The following is an 18424-nucleotide window of genomic DNA, read 5'->3' as shown; positions in this document are numbered from 1 at the left end:
TTGATAGCTGACCCGGATTCCACGATCCACTTGTGCCCCTCCATGATATTTCAGTAAGGAGGTAAACCCTTCTGCACAAAGGAGGAAAAGATATGGCGACATGGGATCACCCTGTCGTAACCCACATGTAGGGGTGAAGAAGGGGAGAAGCTCCCCGTTGACCCGTACCGAGAATCAAACTGACGAGACGCACTTCAGAATCAACTTAACGAAATCCATGTGAAATCCCAGGCGTAACATAATCGCCACAAGATAGTGCCACTCCACGCGATCGTATGCCTTCATCATATCCAACTTGACCGCACAAACCGCATTCTTGCCTCTTCTTCGTCTCCGCATCGAATGCACACTCTCGTATGCAATCAATACATTATCCATGATAAGCCGGCCAGGAACAAAAGCACTTTGCTCCTCCCCGATAACGTCATCCAAGAAAACCCGCAAACGGTTGGCAATTGCCTTAGCTACAATTTTGTAAAGAACCGGACACAAAGATATAGGACAAAACTGAGTAATCCGCTGGGGGAAAGGTACCTTGGGGATCAACGTAATTGAAGTGTTATTCAAGCCTTCCGGAAGATCGCCCCCATTCAGAAAATCCAACAAAGCTGGCACAATATCTTGCTTGAGGATTTGCCAATGCCTTTGGAAAAAACCGTTGTAAAACCATCAACTCCAGGGGCCTTAGATGGCGCCATTTGAAAAAGAGCATACCGAATCTCCTCTTCTGTATAATACTTTGCAAGCGCCTCATTCATTTCCCCTGAAACTCTGACCGGGACCGAATCCAGCAACTCATCCATCGGGTGGTAGCCTCGCGATGTATATAATTGCTGATAAAACGAGGAGATCTCCTCCTGAAGCTCATCTGGTTGTGAGCATCTGGTTCCATCCGCTCTAACCAGACTCTCTATTCTATTGATTCTGCACCGATGTGATGCTTGGGCTTGAAAGTATCCCGTGTTTCTATCACCATCGCGCAACCACAGGACCCGAGACCTCTGCCGCATCCATATCTCCTCTCGTTTCAATGTCGCTCTGAGCTGGGCAGAAAGGTCCTTCTCCTCCGCTGACGGACCCCTTCCCATAGAACGCAAACGGAGACGATTCAAGTGTTCCTGTAGCTTCATTATCTGCCGGGAGAGACAGCCAAACTCCTTGGCTCCCCATGACGATAGATCCTGTTGGAGAGCCGATAAAGCATTAGTAACATTTTGTAGCCTCTGCCCTCCCTGACCGCATCTCCATTTATCCAGAACCAACTGATCATAGTCCGCGTGTGTCTGCCAAACATCCTCATAACAGAATGTTCGAGCTCTCCCCGTTCTCTGATCAGCAGCTTCTTCTATGTTTACCATCACAAAACAATGATCTGACTCCACAGCCCCGATATGCTTTACTGTGATAGAAGTAAAAAGGTTTAACAAAGCTATATTACCAAAAGCACGATCCAACCTCGCCTTTACATTTGCATCACCTGCTTGAGCGTTATCCCAGGTATATGTCGTCCCGGACCACCCCAAATCTTGGAGCCCACAGTCATCCATAACCTCACGAAACATCCGCATCTGTCTATCAGAATGTTGCGCTCGTGAGAAATGCTCTGAAGCATACATTGTTTCGTTAAAGTCACCGATGCATAACCAGCTCTCATGCTGGACTGCATGCAACGTTCTCAACAAACTCCAACTCATATGCATGTCCTCTACACGAGGAGCACCATATAGACCGGTGACACGCCAAACTATGCTATCATCGCTCTTTCGCCGCACCCTCACATCAATGTGGCCGGCACTATAGGTCACTAAATCGACATCAAAGTCTGCCTTCCAGAACAGACTAATCCCTCCACTAAGACCCGAGTTGCTCACTGCAAAACAACCTGCAAAACCAAGCTGGTTCTGCAAACGCTCAACTCTTAACGCTGCGATTTTTGTCTCCATCACGAACAGGAGACCGTGCGCTTCTTGCTTCACAACATTGCGAAGCTCACGAACTGCCCCAGGGTTCCCAAGCCCTCGGCAGTTCCAGCTTAAGAAACTCATTGGGCCGGGCAGGGCTGACCAGCAGCCGCTGCCGAGGATTCCGAAGAGGGAGGCGTAGGCCTCTTCTTCTTCGTGTCTCTTTCCAGATTTTCCGTAATTCCCCCTTCCTGCCCCAACTCCGCAGGCATCTCTTGGGTAGCTCATGTGTCCCACAAAGCATAGCATCCCCGTGCTCAGTAAGAGCAAGCAAGGGCTTTACCACAGGCCTATAGGTGTGTGTAGCTTGGGGCACTCCCTTACGTTTATGTTGAACTGGTGCTTTCACCGGGGAAGTAACCTCCACCCCTTCCTTCTGCTTGGTACTCGACGCCCTGGACTCTCTGGTGCTGTTCTGATTGCTGGGTTTAGGTTGATGTTCACCAGAGCTCGTCCGCCTACGATCCTTCGCTGCCCGCAGACTTGGTTTGAACGGTAGATCGCCATTCTCATCCCTGGTCTCAGGAGAGGGCCAGAAAGGATCGGCATGACCCAATCTACCACACGAAAAGCAGAAGTGCGGGATATCTTCATACTCGATGTCATACTTGTCCGTACTTCTTCTCTTTGATGATTCAATCAAAATCCATCTTCGTAGCGGTTTCCTTACATCAGTTGACACACGAGCACGGAGGAAGCCCCCTACTGGATCGATCTATACAATCGAAGCCGTTTTATCGATTTGTCGCGCGATCGCCAACCCCCATTTGTTGTTGCGAAGATTGTAGGGTAGATTGACGACCCGCACCCATACTGGCAAACTCTCAAACACTAACTCCGACGGCTGCATGTGCTCTTCGAGATTCTGCAAAATCACCGCATGCTTGTTGATGTGCCACGGGGAACCATCCCACACTCGATCGTGATCCCGCTTAGACTCGAACTCTGTTGTGAACGTATTTTCTCCCAGGGATCGGAAGAGCAGTCCCCTAGGGTTTCCCCAAGCCGGGCGAAGGGCACTCTGGATCGTTTGGATATGCAGAAGATTGCGACAGAGAACCCTCCCCGCCAGTAACCGCTTCGGTTGTGATCCCTCCTCAGAATCGTCAATGACCAGCAGTGTTGCCTCTTCCTCCGAGATATCCAGCTTTCCTAGTGCCTCCTCCATCGTCGCTCGGGCCGAACGCGGGGAGAGAGCACCACTCCTTTGTCGATCCCTGTCCGCGGACGATGAAGCCATTTCCGGTTGCTATTCAGGCCGATCGCCCCGTCGATGAGATCGACGGGCGCCGTCAGATCCACCTAACCCTAGTCGCGAGAGGGGTTTTAGGGTTTAGAGGAAAAACAAGGTATAGAGTATGTAAAACAGGAGATGATAAGTGCTCTATATATGGGAGTTATTCCCATCCTTAATCTATATATGTTTACGTTTTCAATAGTTTGGCTGCAACACCTAACTGAGCTCGGTATGAGATTGAACAAATGAGAGCCTAAATTGCATACGAACAAAACAATCAACAAAAATAATGCCACCCAATCACACGGAATCTCTACCTACTAATAAAGCAAACAATGCTTCTGTCGTACGTCATAAACATTACCTCTAAAGTTGCTTAAAATTATCCATATCCATAAGTCAAAAGAAAACGGTTCGTTTTTATTACAAATCGCTCCGCTCTGTATTGGTTTATAAAAGGTTGAACCGTTGTTTTGGCAACAAAGCTAAGCTAGCATACCGGCGAGAGCGCGCTCCTTGTTACAACGACACCTGGGTTCGAATCCGGGTTGGTTCAACCAAGCATTTTTTGTTTAATTTTTTTCCTTTTTTGTTTACCTTTTCTTCTTTTCTTCTATAGGCTGATTCAAATCAAAGCGATTTTTATTTAATTGTTTTTCTTCTTCTATCAAGCTGATTCAAATCAAGCAATAGGAATTAGAAGGAGAAGATGAAATGGACTATTTGTGATCAACCAAGCATTTTTTGTTTAATTTTTTTCCTTTTTTGTTTACCTTTTCTTCTTTTCTTCTATAGGCTGATTCAAATCAAAGCGATTTTTATTTAATTGTTTTTCTTCTTCTATCAAGCTGATTCAAATCAAGCAATAGGAATTAGAAGGAGAAGATGAAATGGACTATTTGTGAAAGAGGCCAACTATCTATGATAGGTTGCTAGATTGTATACCACTAACTAGACCGCGAACAATTTTTTTTGCCCCAATGGCCTCTGGATTAGTTCATCTTGATTTCTTTCACTCACGTACGACAGTATGCATGAGAGCACAGGGGCGCCCGGCGTATACAACATCGGCCAGATGTGCATACAGAGTGGTTGCTGGATTTTGAATCTATTTTCTACTTCCATGCGGCATATGGACAGTGGAAATCTTGAATTGCATTTTTGTAGGGTAAGTTCATCTTTGTTTGTGTTGTAACAAAAATTCTTAGATTATACTCCCTCCGTTCCTAAATATAAGTCTTTGTAGAGATTTCACTGGTGGACTACGTACGGATGTATATAGACATACTTTAGAGTATAGATTCAATTATTTTGTTCCGTATGTAGACCCTTAGTGAAATCGCTTAAAAGACTTATATTTAGGAATGGAGGGAATAGATCAATTTTTGTAAATTAAAAACGTGTGGTATTTTTTTCTTTCATTGCAACATACGGGTCCTTTTCATAGTTTAACCAAACGGTGCAGCAAAGCGCGCATACGTTTCTAGTTTCTTGACCGTACCAAAAAAAAAGAACTCGGTCTCGCCTTTCAGCAGACCGAGTACTTTAGCCGCTCTAGCTCGTGCTTTTTTTCTTTTCTTTCTTTGTGTTATTTTTTTTAGTTTCACTGGTTGCATCTTTGTTTTCTTTTTTTTATTTTCTTAGGGGTTTGGGGTTGTTTGCTTTTTTTCTGTTTTCTTTGATTTTCTTATTTCTGTCTTTCTTTTTTTCAACAGTTGTCCAACTTTTCATAAAATAGATACATTTTTTATACATCTTTAATATTTTTTCAATACAAGATTGACTTTTGTCGAACATATGTTTTGATTTTGACTTTGTTTCATATGCATGTACAATATGTTTTTTGTATACATCTAAAATATTAATATAAATCTCGCCGTTCCAAAATAATTGACTCAACTTTGTACTAAAGTTAGTACAAAACTGAGTTATTTTTTAGTCACTTAATTTGGAACGGAGGGAGTACATGTTTAACATTTTTGAATACATGATCAATTTTGTTTACAATTTTTCAAGTACGTGAAAAAACAATCAAATACACATTGAAACCTGTTTTAAAATTGTAACTGTTTTAACTATGCAAACATTTTTTTACATTGTAATTTTTTTCTATGAATTGTCACAATTGATATAAACACGTGAACATTTTTGGAAATGTACTCCCCATAATATAAGAGTGTTTGTGACAAATATTCTTTTGAATGTTAACCAAACAATTTCTAAACTATACACACACTTTTTATATTTTATACTTAAATGCCACAGAGATGTTTTGAAACACGTGATTTAAAAAAAAAATGTTGCATACACTTCTTGAATGGTACGGAAAAAATTAAACTACACCAAATATATATATATATATATATATATATATATTGTATACATATTTTTTGAATGTGCGATAAACGAGCCAACCTACTACGTAAAGAACAAACATGCAACTCACGATTGTATGCAATTGTACGCCAGTGGGTTAGCCCACGCACACAAGCTCAAGGTGCGCTGGGAAACGATGGGTTGAGCCCAACCCAGCGCCCCTCGCACAACCCACCAACGGCCAGACTTTGCTAAAAAAAAAAACGGCCAGCCAGAGGCACAGCAGATGTGGGACTTGTTATGCAGCAGTTTTTCAAAATTCACATGCTCCAATGTAGTCCAATGTTACCCAATAAAAAGACAAAACAAAACAGACAAACTGGACAGGTACGCGGAACCCCTCAAGGAAGGCAAACACCAACTGCAAACGTTAGGAGCACAAGGCAAGTGAAAAACAAGGCAAAACATGGAGCTAAAATACTTTCAACATATTAAGCTAAACCTAAAAAAATAATCTGCCTTCTAGAGCACTAAAAAAAATGCCTCTTCCAGCTTACAAACTGCCTTCTCCTGACACAAGTCAAAAGAGAAGGAAATAAAAACCCTACACTACCTAGAGCAGAGCAAAGCAAAGCAAACACCTAAAACACACTTTTACAGATGCGCAAGCGCAACGGAGATGAAGCAGCACACAAAATCATCATATTATCATAATTCACCTCACCCAGGCTGCAGACGGCTATAGCCCGCTGACCGACTCATCCTTCGCTGGCTGTATAAATGCTAAACAATCAACAAATAGCTGGACCATATTTACCAAGGAGGTATCTACAGAAAGCCTGTGTTATTGCACTTGATCATCATGTCCTGTTGCTGAAATGAAACCGATTGCTGACAACAAGGTTTTCTGCAAGCAGAAGGATGGGAGTCTTGATGGCTTTGGCGTTTGGAGAGACCGACTCAGGAAGACTGGGTAAGCAGGTTGGTAGATGTTCACCATGCGCCTCAGGATGGAAATAGAATAACACTGCTCGACAGAAAATAAACCTGACGGCATATAACGAAGAATGTTAACACTCCACATATAGAATCAACAGTGTCTACTGCATGGGACAAATAAATGTCCTCTAAGATACAATGGAATCTTTGTTTGAGAAGCAAAAAATAAATAAACATAAGATATGCGACAAAAATTTATCTAGCAAGCCAACCATATTGTCAGGATTGAACTTAGCTAGTACCAAGTATCTACGCAGCAACTGTTCCCTGGTCCCTACACAAACCTAAACAAAATGCAGTGCTGATAATCTAGTGTCCCCTTGACTGTCAGCGTCGCATTTTTAAGCCCAAATAACTTGCACGCTGAGATGCACAGAGCAGTGTGGATGCAACTGATGCGAAAGGACAAACAATAGACAAGCCACTCTATCAGATCATGTTAAATTACTGATTTCATACTTTCAGTGCAGTCAGCCCAAATTGACTTTAATACACAAAATAGTGGTAGCATGATGAATTTTAAATGCAAATTTGTTCCTTTTTCCTGTGAAAAGCGGGTGCATGCAAATAATATGGATAACTAGTTCATGCTTCAAGATACATTTACATGTTATACTGCCATACTAACATAGAACTTCCAAAAACTCAGGGATGGGAGGTATGGATCAATGTACCTGAGAATCAGGCGCCTTAGAAATGGATCAGGTAAAATTTGACCCCAGACAATGTTCAATCCGACAGACGTGCTGAGGATTTCCTCATACTGTTCCAAAGCAGAGAAAAGTATGTTCTCCGCATTAGCATATGTATCCTGAAACCAACCCAAAGAGATCAGACGGTCGAAACAAATATTTCAGGAATACTCAACTCAAAAAATAGAACATACGCTGTCAATGTCGGAAGTTATTCCAGCTAATTGGCAGAATGCTTGCATCGGAGCAGTCAGGAAGTATGTAAATTGGCCTGCATTGCCCATAGATTCTACACCATGCATGGCCGATGCAATCCTAGGAGAAAGAAGTAAGGCAGCTGGCTCTCCCTTCTCTGCATTATGTATGGCCTGGCGATTATACAAGCAAATGATAATTTGTTCAAGAAATTTCTTTCTGCATTATTACCAGAAAAAAAAATGGCGAAAGAACCACTTCAAGAAATTACGACAAGAATTCCTCATCAATTGTAATGACTTCATGAGATAAAAGGAACTGTTAAAGAGAAAACCTATTCCAGAAATTTTACCAATCAAATGCAATATAACTATGTGCAAGGAAAACAAGTAGCCAAAAAGGATAAGGAATCAACATGTTGGCTTTACATACGGGCTACTAACAAGGGCAAGTTTGGATGTTTTCTTTATGGAAGCAGGTATGGTATGCTATAGAACTGAGCTCACTACAACGAGATGTTATAGGCAAGTATGGATGTTTTCTCTGTTCTCACAATATGTTATACATGATCGCTTATCATCAGTGATGACCAATTAACAGGCTGATAAGCAGGTTAATCTTTGTTTAGTGATTTAAAGATTGAGACATTGAATCTGTGGACCCCACTGAACAATGCTACCAACTTACAGAGATGCTTCCACTTAAGAAGCAAATGAGAATGTCTGACCATTTAGATTCAATACATACAATTCATGATAATGTGAACTAAAGAAAAAGATGCATACATATAATCTGATAGCTAAGAAACAACTAAAAGCTCAAGCATCATGGTAACAATTTTTCTACCAAGCCAAGAATAAGTTCTGACAAACCTGCCTTGAATGCATGGCTATTTTCACTGTCAACTACAAGGAAAAGTGGGTATCTTGTGAATGGTATCAGATCTTCTGGATAAAGATTGTTTGGACCTGGAAAAATGGTAATCCGGTCGAGATGTGAGAAAATGCAGGCTATCCATCCTCATAAAAGTAAGATATTATTTCACAATCTAGTCGCCCACCAAACTAACAAACCATAAATAGTGGACTTAATTGATAAGTAACATTGCGACATACGCATATAATTCCATCAGTTATATGAGAAAGTGGAGCATACCACCATTTCCACGAGGACCAAGCCATACATGATCATCTGAACCGCTATGCGAATTTGGCTTATCGATTGAGAAAGCAGAAGCAGGCCTTGAGCGTGATGAGGAGCTAGATCCATACTTTTGATATGCATTCTGATCAGCAAAGCCTGGAAGGATAAATGTTGGAAGTTAGAAGGGAAACCTAATCAACACAAAAGGGTGCAACATAAATTGCAATGCCAAATACAAAAGGAACCTGATGCTGATATATAAATGAGCAGAATGCTATCTTGAGAGAGCTCCTCACAGATTGTGGCAAGAACCTGCAATTACCATTCATGAACTGGATTTTAAGACCGAGGAATCTGGTGGCACAAATAGAGGAGAGAGAACAATGTGGATTGACATTATATGGGTCTCTGAAGTCTGAAGATCTAGTAACATACTGCCCACATAAATTATTAGCAACTTATTATTACCAATTTGTAGGATGGTCTGAACGTGCAATTTGCCAATTTGGCAGTGCCTGTGCTCAAAATTTGATGTTCAGTTCTGCTAACCATAACATCACTATGCCTATTTACAAGGAGATGTTTTCTAAAGACAATATTATTGGTGGGCGTGCTATGGAGCAATTATTGGCAGTAAATGTGCCTTTTTCGAATGCATGCACTCAAAACTCAGATATTCAATTCAACTTCATCCTACTCTTGTAAAAGGGAGAAGAGGTATACACTCCTATGCACACTGGCAAATCCGGTGAACTTTAAACACAGAATTCTTTTAAATATATCTCCATGTATTATTTGGGTTGCAGCAAACAACCATGTTGGTAAGCAGAACCGCAACATCACAGAGCTGAAAATCTTATAATGACTACTCAGCCAACATAGTGAGCATACTATAAAATGCAAGTACCCGAGCATTGAAAAGGTGCAAAGGCAGCCTAAGAAAGTATGACCACATCAAGCTCTTAGCGAGGCTGGCCTGCCAACCATGTTGCAGCAAGAATGCAGGAAATCCTCCGGTTCCACTTAACTATTTTTAAACGATTCTACCTAACTGATCCTCAGTTTAATAGAATTTATCGTAACTTTATTTCATGCGTACTAAAGACCCAAAGTGGTCGGACCCTTCCCCGGACCCTGCGCAAGCGGGAGCTACATGCACCGGGCTGCCCTTTTTTAGTCATATCAATAATACGATACTATATCACTTCTATTGTTGAGTCACCCACTGATGCATGATATTTGTGGACAATAGAAACAAGTCTACACAGCATTATTTCACTAACCAAATCACAAACATCGACCATATTATCAGCATCCAGTCTATCAACTGGTCAGCATGCAGCATTGTTTAATGCTGTTTTCAAGACAGGAATTTCCCACGAAAATTATACATGGTTATGCAAAACTTCAACTTTAAAGGGGGCGAAGCAATTTTGAGAAGGGGCCTACCGCTATAAGATGAGAAACTGTAGGGTGATATATGATTGCTCTTTGAGGATTTGAAGGAAGATTTCCATCAGAGATCTCTGTAGAAAGGTGAATATCGATCAGACCAGAGGGTCCGCTCTGATCACTCATAGTGCCATTTTCTGTAAGTTCTTTAACAGCTATCTGATAAGACCCTGTGGGCTCCCATTCTAAAGACTGTAGCATTCTGAAAGTGTCCAAAGTTAGCTCTGTGAACTTGACCTGCAGTACATACAACGACATTATGTGAGGGAGCTGATCAGCATAGTACCAAAACAAGTGATAACTAGAGGAACAGAAGCATTATTTATGAAGGGGTAATATTAGTAACCTCATTTCGGCGGTAACTTGTCAATACAGCTTCCTTCAGTTTCAGTACTCTTTTCGAATGGAATCTTGCTATTGATGCAAGGTTTGATGCATAAGAATCAAACAAGTTGTCATATCTAAGTGATCTAGATCCCTTGTATGCTCCATCAGCTTTCAAGAATCTCTCAAGCTCTTGAAGCACTTGTTTCCATTCCTTGAAGTTGGTTTTCTAAGAAGAGGTCACGTTATAAGGAAGAACAAAATTATAAGCAAATCAGGCTTAAAATGTCCTAGTGTACTGAAATGAATAAAGAAGTAAGTGGTGAAACACACAAAAAAAGTACACCACGGTAAGTTGCACAATCCAAAGCTTTCATGTAGCATAGCAATAAAATATGCACTACTCGCTCCTTACGCATAGGTTCATTGATGTGTTACTTGGTTGTAATATGTACCCCTAATAGGTTCATTGATCATATCTTAAATTTCAGAGGGTGGTAAAATTCAACCATCATCCGCACACAATCCAAAAATTACAAATCCTAAGGGTAAGAACACATTGCTTGACAAGCTCAGATCACCACCGACTCAAACACCTATGAAAAGAAGAATCCGCTCGAACCCTCTCTTTCCATGATCAGCAATTCTCCAAAACACTCAAATCTACTACTCCTACATGAATACAGAGGGATACTTATGCTCTTTCTTCTGTAACTAAACAGCAGAGGAGTGTGGAGCAACAAAAAAAGAGGAGCAGGATAAGTGACACACAACCAAAGAGGATTGACGTAATTACTCAAACTGAATTGTACAAAAATAAACAGTCGTTTGAATAGCAAAAAAATCTGGCAAAACAAGTGTTGAACACCAAGTTGTTATGAATAAGGAACATAGTACATTCGTTCAATAATGAAGATGGCAATCCTGTCCTGCTTCCCAAAGTAACTGGGGCTTCCCCCGCAAAAAAAAGAGTAGTAATAACCCCCAAAGAGAAGACCTAAACGCGTCATTTAACTGGGGCTCCCCCAATCCAAAGCACACGCAGGAGAAAAGCTTCTTACGGGATACGCCGACTTGGATTCCTGGACGAGCGAGCGGAGGCGGGCAACGAGGTGGTCGACCGCCTCGGCCCGCCGCATGAGCATGGCGACGACGAGGAAGCGGGCGATGAAGCGCAGCTCCTTGTAGCGGATCAGGAGGCCCTGGTGCTTGGCGCCGCCCCCGGCGGCCGCGGAGGCGTTGGCGTTGGCGGGGGCGGGGGCGGCGAAGTAGCCGCGGCTGTAGATTGCCTCGTAGAAGACGTATGCGCCGACGAGCGAGCGCGGCTCGGCGGTGCGGAGGTAGCGCGCGTAGTAGAGCTGGCCGATCCGCGAGGCGACCTCGCCGATCTCCCAGCGGCGGAGGCCCGCGGCGACGAGGTCCCGGCGGCGGTCCTGCTGCAGACGCCAGAGGCGCGTGTAGGCCTTGAAGGCCTTCCGGCTGTGGTGGTCCCCGCCGCCGTAGAGCGGCAGGTCGCGCGCGCGCGCGAACTTGCGGTCCGCCGCCTCCACCAGCGCCTTGAACTCCCTGTACGCGCCGGAGGGCTCGCCGTCGGCCATCGCCGGCGGCCTGGGCGCGGGAGGCGATGGCTCGCTCGGCCCCTCCCTGTCTGTCTGTCTGTCCGTCCCTCCCTCTCTCCCCGCTGTCCTTTGGATTCGGGCGGCGAACGGGCGGAGGACGCGGTGAGATGGCGACGGTGCGGAGAGAGGGGAAAGAGAGTGATAAAAGGGGCAGTTCGTTCGAGAAGAGGTAAAAAACAGTGGAGTAGTGCACGGGGGTGGCGGTGAGCTGTTATTTTTTACTGCGCGGAAACGCTGTCATCTGGGGCGCTAATTGGGCTCTGATGGGTCAATCATCCGAGCTCTTTGTTTATCTGTCACTCTACAGTACAAGTGTACGACTGTAGGCCCATTTTCATCGAGCAAGTGAAGTCAGTGCGTGGAATCCATGTCACCACCGATGGGAAAGTACCGGCGGTTGACCGGAGTGAAAGCCAAAAGGATACGCACTGACAGGCAGAAAATGCAGCAGATTTGGACCGGAGAATTGACCCTGCGACTCGTTCTGTCAGACATATGTTTAGTCTGTTCGCGTCGATTCGGTATGGATCTCCATCCGAGGGCTAGCGACAAGGATGATCCATGGCAGGGCGTGGAATTCAGTTGTGAACCCACCGATGATGCCTCCTCGCTCGGTCTCGGGTGGACTGTGAGTCTGCGACTCGCTCAACGTACGCGCTAGTTTGACGTTGGTAGTTTCATAATTTTATGATTTTATCAAGATTTCTGCACTACTTACTATTCCCTTGCATTGCATTGCAGTGCAGTGCTGGTGGAGGTGGCTGGGCAGGTATTTCTTGTTTCTTCTTTATTTATGTCTCGTCAGAGTTTGGTGAAGGAAGGCTCCTCTTCATTTGCCCTTTAACTCGCAGTCAGCGGCGGATATTCAGAGTTTCCTCTAACCACCACAGCTGCATCGCATTTGCTACTAATATAATAACATTCCGCAATTAACAAAGGGAGAGAATCGGAGGATATACACCTGCCCTGCTGCCTCCTGACTAATCCAGTACACTTTATTAAGAAAATCCAAAGGAGCCTAGCTAAACTTTTGAGTAAACCCTCTGTAATAATCGACTAAAGTACGTAGTAGGAATCATCAGCCCGGGCGAGAATTCTCTGGGCAGTAAAAAGAACGGAGCGGGCATCCTCCCTCTGCCTCTTTGGTCGGTGGGTGCAGCCTTGCAGGTGGCTGGCTGCCCGTGCAATCATTCGGCACCCAGCCCAGCCGCGCCCAAATCTTTGGCTCGCTCGCTTGGAACAGGCTGGCGTGGCGCCGCGGTGCTGGACGCCGGGGTCATTAACAAATCGGTTTAGGCTGGGAATCTCTGAGAGGGCTTTAAAAGGCTGCTGCGACGTGGAGATCTGGCCAGAATTAGCTTAGCTGACCGGCGGCTGCTTTACGGCAACGATTCCCTCAACTCCCGGTTAACTTTACTTGCCTGGGTTTTCTGGTCCCGTGCGCCGCGACCGGTAATTAGTCTAGAAGTATCATCCATATGATACGTCCTGTTTGAATCCTAGGTTTAGAGTTAGAGTGGGTTAAATTTGAATCGAATCATCTAACCCTCAAAGATCCAAACAGATGGGTTAGAATTGGTTAGATGCATCTAACCCATCCAAAAACTCCAAGCCATTCAAGAGGTGCTTTTTTGGGTTAGAGTAGGTGGGGTCCAGAAAAAGAGAGAGGTCCAAAATAGCCAAATGATTGAGAAAGAGCATTTATTATCCATCTAACCCTCCCATCCAAACACCTTTAGAGTTAGAGTTAGTTCAGATTAGTTCAAGGGTTAGAATCTAACTCTAACTCTAACCAGGTTAGAGTATCCAAACAGGGCCTTAATATCATATCCGTAATGTATAGTATCATATGTTTATATTATAAAATATTCCATCCGTTTCTAAATATAAGTCTTTCTAAAGGTTCAACTAATGAACTACATACAGATGTATATAGACATACTCACTGGCGGAGCCAGGAATTTTGTTTAGCCTGGGCAAACTTGAGCCTCCCTATCTGATCTCAGAGCATCTCCAACAGACGCGCGAAAAGGGCACGCGCGCGGTAAACCGTCATTTTAGCGCAAGCGGGACGGAATGGCGCGCTCCAGCGGCGGCAGGAAAACAGCGCGCGCGGTAAGCGGTTGCGCGCGCGCGCGAAAAGGCGGCAGCTCGCGCGCCTATAAAACCGCAGCTCTGCCGCTCCCTCGCGCCGCCACCGCTCCACTCTCTCTCCCTCTACCTCTCGCGCCGCCGCCGTTCCAGCGCGCCGCCACCGCTGCAGCGCCCCCACTCCCGACGCGCCATCATGCCGCCGCGCCGTCGTTCTGCGTCGGGTTACCGCGCCGTCCACGAGTGCCCCAACGGCGGGTTCTACGCCGAGATACGCTCCGGCGATCTCCGGCTTAGCCTTGGCACGTACGACACGACGCACGAGGCCGCCCGCGCGTTCGACGCGGCGGCGTGGCGCCTAGGCAGGCCGCGCCGCCAAATGAACTTCCAGGACATCTACACGCTCCAGCAGGCGTTAGACGTCGCTCCGCCGCCTCGTGTAAACTCCGCACAAGACCGTGCGGAGCACACTGCGGGTCATGGCGGAGTGGCACCGGCGCAACCCGAAGGACGTCGCCTACGAGCAAGATTATTGGGCAAGGCACCGCGAGGAGGACACGCGCCGGCGCCGCGAGGAGCGGTTGGACCGGCGTCGACGGAAGGCATTGGCGAGTGCGCAGGCCGACATCGTCAATGCAGGCGGGAGCTCCTTCTTCACTGAAGAAGACGAGCATTGGTTCGACATCTGGCTGTCAACCTCTGACGACACCAACGACGATGATGATGGTGCAGATGATTGGAGCGACTGGGATTAAGTTTTTATGTTTTCGAACTATCTAGCACCGAATTATCTATCTATGTTTTCGAACTACCTATCAAGTTGCAATCTATGTAAAATAACTTTGTATGCTTTTTATTTTAATGCAATCTATTTATTAAAAAATGGTTTGCCCGTGCTGCATTTTTGGGCACTGCTGGAGCGGCGCGCACGCGCTGCATTATAGAGCGGCTGCTGGAGCCAGCGCCTAACCCCGCGCTAGCGCGCGGCAAACACATTTTTTGGGCGCGGCGCGAAGCGCGGCTGTTGGAGATGCTCTCAAAATCATAACGGTAATGGTAGTTAGCGAAAGTTTGTTGTAGGGGGATGACAAGTAAACCATCTTTGCTGACAATTTTAGTTGCAAAACGAGAACAAACGACGACAGTTTTTACACGAAAATTGCCTTCTCGGAGAAAAACGGCCATGTCGCCTAAAAAAACTGACATCTCTTCCCTCTTCCTCTCAACTAAAACTGCCAGGTGAATGCTCGCAAATGCAACCCTCCCGATAAATGTTCACCTGTTATGGGCTTCAAATTATAATTGGGTGTTTGGATATATAACATATAAAATAGTCTCAAACTTTTGAACCACGATCCTATATTAATAATGAAGTAAAAAATATAAATACAAACATAATTTAAAGTGAACTAATATATTATTTTCGCCCCGAATTACTTGTTGCGGAAATGGAGCATTCATTTCCGCGACAAGTAATTCGGGATGGAAGGAGTATATAACATATCAATATATTGGAACCTTCAATACATATGCTCGCCTTACTTGGTTTTGAATATCAGGACGATACTCAGGAATTTGTTTTTTTCTTTTTCATATCACACTCAATATCATTTGGATTAAATTCATCGGCATTTTTATGTGGTTGCACCGTTGCGGTGGCTCTACTTCTATTTCTGTTGTTCATCATTCACATTTTCGTTGGTTGCTCTATAGATAAAAAATAAAAACACATGTAAAATTTAGTGATTCAAGTTAACATTCAGCTATCAAGAGGAAAATGTCTAAATCAACGACTAGGTTCACAAAGTTGTCGTCATTCAAATGGGTAATTCCCACGTACTCCCTTCGTTCCTAAGTATAAGACCTTTTAGATATTTCAATATAGAATACATACGAAGCAAATGAGTGAATGTACACTCTAAAATAAGACTATATACATCAGTATGTAGTCCATATTGAAATATCTAAAAGGTCTTATATTTACGAACGGAGGGAGTACATACATCAAAATTGAAGCCCTAAACCTATGCATCGGATGGCCACATCAATTTGTAATTTTACCTACCGAGTAAAGAGAGCATGAGTAGTAGAGGATGCTGATAATCAGTTTGTAATTTTACCGCCAGTCATTCTCCATGATTTGCAATCGTGAGGTGAACAGCCACAGAACAGGCTGGCAGGTAAGGTGGAGAGGTTGGAGCGATTGCTATCGAGTAAAACATGCGTTCCTCGCTTTTTAGGCCTAGGCCTGTTGCTAATTTTCATAAGCAGAATAGCGAAAGAAGCCCAAAGCAGTTTTGCCCGGGAAACCTTGACGTACACGTGGATTTGGTCAGCTGAAAAATGGTGTCGTATAGTTTCGCATACGCGGCGAGCCCGGGCAAGTGTCCAGGGTAGCTGGGCGCTGGCTCTGCCACTGGACATACTTTAGAATATAGATTCATTCATTTTGCTCCGTATGTAGACACCTAGTGAAATATCTTAAAAGACTTATATTTAGGTACAGAGGGAGTAGTTTATTTATTGTCATGCAAGACACATAGTAGCACATCATTTAATATGATACACTATCATGATATGATACTGAATTCTTTTTTTCTTCGTTTAATTCCATGACATTTTATCAAAATTGTCTAGTTGACATGCATGATACTACATATGATACTCTTATTACGGGCAGCCGCGTGAATCGGGTTTGCTCGTGTTTTTCTTTTTTTGAGTCGGGTTTGCTCGTGTTTTTCTTTTTTTGAGTCGGGTTTGCTCGTGGTTATTCTGTAGGTTTCTGCGGTACTCGGGTGTCTTTTTGCCACATGAAGACGAGAAAATTGTATTAAAACATGAAAAACTTTTTACCTCCTACCGATCGATCCGCACGATCATTGCGTCGGCTGTTCGTTCGTTGATCCTCCTTCGATCTAACGGATGAGATTGTGCCCGCGCCCGTTGGAGCAGCGACCAAGTCGCGACCGTTTTCTAAAACATTTTTGTTGTTTTAGGAAAACAGTCATGCGGCTGGAAGTAGTCGTCCCCTGCAGCAGCATGCGTTCGATAGCTGGGAGGAAGACGACGACCAGATCTAGGAGGGCGGCGGAGCGGCCGGGCCTAACCCATCGTTGTGACGATGACGACATTTTCGGGAGCGGCGGCAGCCGGTGACAACCCAAGGAGGTACGGATCTCGTCTCGATCTCGGTGATTTCTCCTCCTTCCTCCCATTTTTGTCGACGGCTTTGTCGGCGGCTCCGCAGCGAGCGACGAGCGACGCTTAGGTTTGCGATGGCGCCCGAACACTAGGAACTTGGGGTGGGGAATGAATTGGGATTTTGCATAACTTTTATTGTAGAGTTCTGCTGCTCTCCTCAATGCAGGGAATATTTGTAGCTTGGGATGGGGCTTAGGTTCTCGAATAGTTGTAGAACTACATATAGTTGGGCAGATTTTGTACAATTAGGTTTTACAAAATGGGCGCTTATGTTATGTAGAGGAGCAGGCGCTCCTCGGTTTTAGCTGCAGGAATAGTTGTAGCTGCAGGAACTAATAGATCTACATGAATTATTGGAGCTATTTTTTGTACACTTAATCCACTACAAATCATACAGTCATGCATCACTAAATTGAAACCACTTGAAAATTCAAGAGTTTTCTGGATTTTTGTAGCTCATAACTTGTATAGTTCACAATTTTTGTAGCCGGTAGCTTTTTATTGTTTCTGTAGCACCTCAAATTTATGCTACTGAAATTTTTATGAGTGTTGTTAAATTTTATTAATGCTACTCAATTTCAGTGTATGCTACTGAATTTTATGAGTTAGTATTAGTGCATTTTCTTGCAACTTATGCAAGCTTATGCTTCTGAATTTAGGTCTATATTTTTGCTTGAACTTTGTTTCATGTCTTATTAATTTTTGGTATTGCATTTCCTGAAGCTTATGAGGACATGGCAATTAGACAATTTTTTCTGTGAAATCTAGTTATGCCTCCTTGAAGTAGCTAATGTTTTTTTTTGCAGCATGGGTATCTACCAAACCCAATGGTCGGCAAAGCGGCTATGTGAGATAGCCAACACCATCAAAGGAAAAAGGAGGGATGTCATAAGCAAGTCCTCTTTCGGGGATTTGCTTCATATCTCTCCTTTCGTTCTTCCTCCAGGAGCGCTTGTTGATTTCATAGTCATGAGGATTGATACCAAGAAGCACCTGCTCAAGTATGTTTGTTGTTTTTCTTGCTTTATTTCTGTGTTGCATAAAATCCTTTTTATTATTTATATTTTTGAAAGTACTGATTTCATATGTTTCGCAGGTTAGATGGCCATAGGAAGATCCACTTCACAAGAGATATGGTTAAGAAGATATTCAATGTACCATCTGGTATCAAGTCGCTAGAATTCGGCAAAAGGG

The 18424-nt window shown here is 44.1% G+C and overlaps 1 protein-coding gene across 2 annotated transcripts; it reads right to left on the bottom strand.

The window, feature by feature from the left end:
- Nucleotides 1–5962: 5962 nt before the first annotated feature.
- Nucleotides 5963–12115, bottom strand: LOC123398995 (protein SCAI homolog). Of its 2 annotated transcripts, XM_045093431.1 has the most exons (9): nt 11381–12095; nt 10342–10548; nt 9993–10232; nt 8789–8855; nt 8556–8699; nt 8277–8368; nt 7400–7573; nt 7188–7324; nt 5963–6561 (listed from the first exon to the last, which is right to left on the bottom strand). In XM_045093431.1, the coding sequence occupies exons 1-9, from the start codon at nt 11915–11917 to the stop codon at nt 6375–6377; spliced, it is 1785 nt and encodes a 594-aa protein (XP_044949366.1). In that variant the 5' UTR covers nt 11918–12095; the 3' UTR covers nt 5963–6374. The 2 variants fall into 2 exon arrangements, with proteins under 2 accessions (XP_044949366.1, XP_044949367.1); XM_045093432.1 differs by lacking the exons at nt 5963–6561; nt 7188–7324 and having other exon boundaries at nt 7480–7573; nt 8273–8368; nt 11381–12115.
- Nucleotides 12116–18424: the final 6309 nt, after the last annotated feature.

This window comes from Hordeum vulgare, chromosome 5H (assembly GCF_904849725.1).
Source record: "Hordeum vulgare subsp. vulgare chromosome 5H, MorexV3_pseudomolecules_assembly, whole genome shotgun sequence".
Classification (NCBI taxonomy): Eukaryota; Viridiplantae; Streptophyta; class Magnoliopsida; order Poales; family Poaceae; genus Hordeum; species Hordeum vulgare.
Note: the sequence above shows the minus strand (reverse complement) of the source record. Positions and strands in the feature narration are given on the sequence as shown.

Excerpts from the sequence above, each read along its gene's own strand:
- LOC123398995 (XM_045093431.1), bottom strand. The coding sequence starts at position 11,917 with ATGGCCGACGGCGAGCCCTCCGGCGCGTACAGGGAGTTCAAGGCGCTG. Across the intron at positions 10,233-10,341 it reads CAAGTTACCGCCGAAATGAG|GTCAAGTTCACAGAGCTAAC; the intron begins GTTACTAATATT and ends TATGTACTGCAG. Across the intron at positions 8,856-9,992 it reads CAGTTTCTCATCTTATAGCG|GTTCTTGCCACAATCTGTGA; the intron begins GTAGGCCCCTTC and ends TGGTAATTGCAG.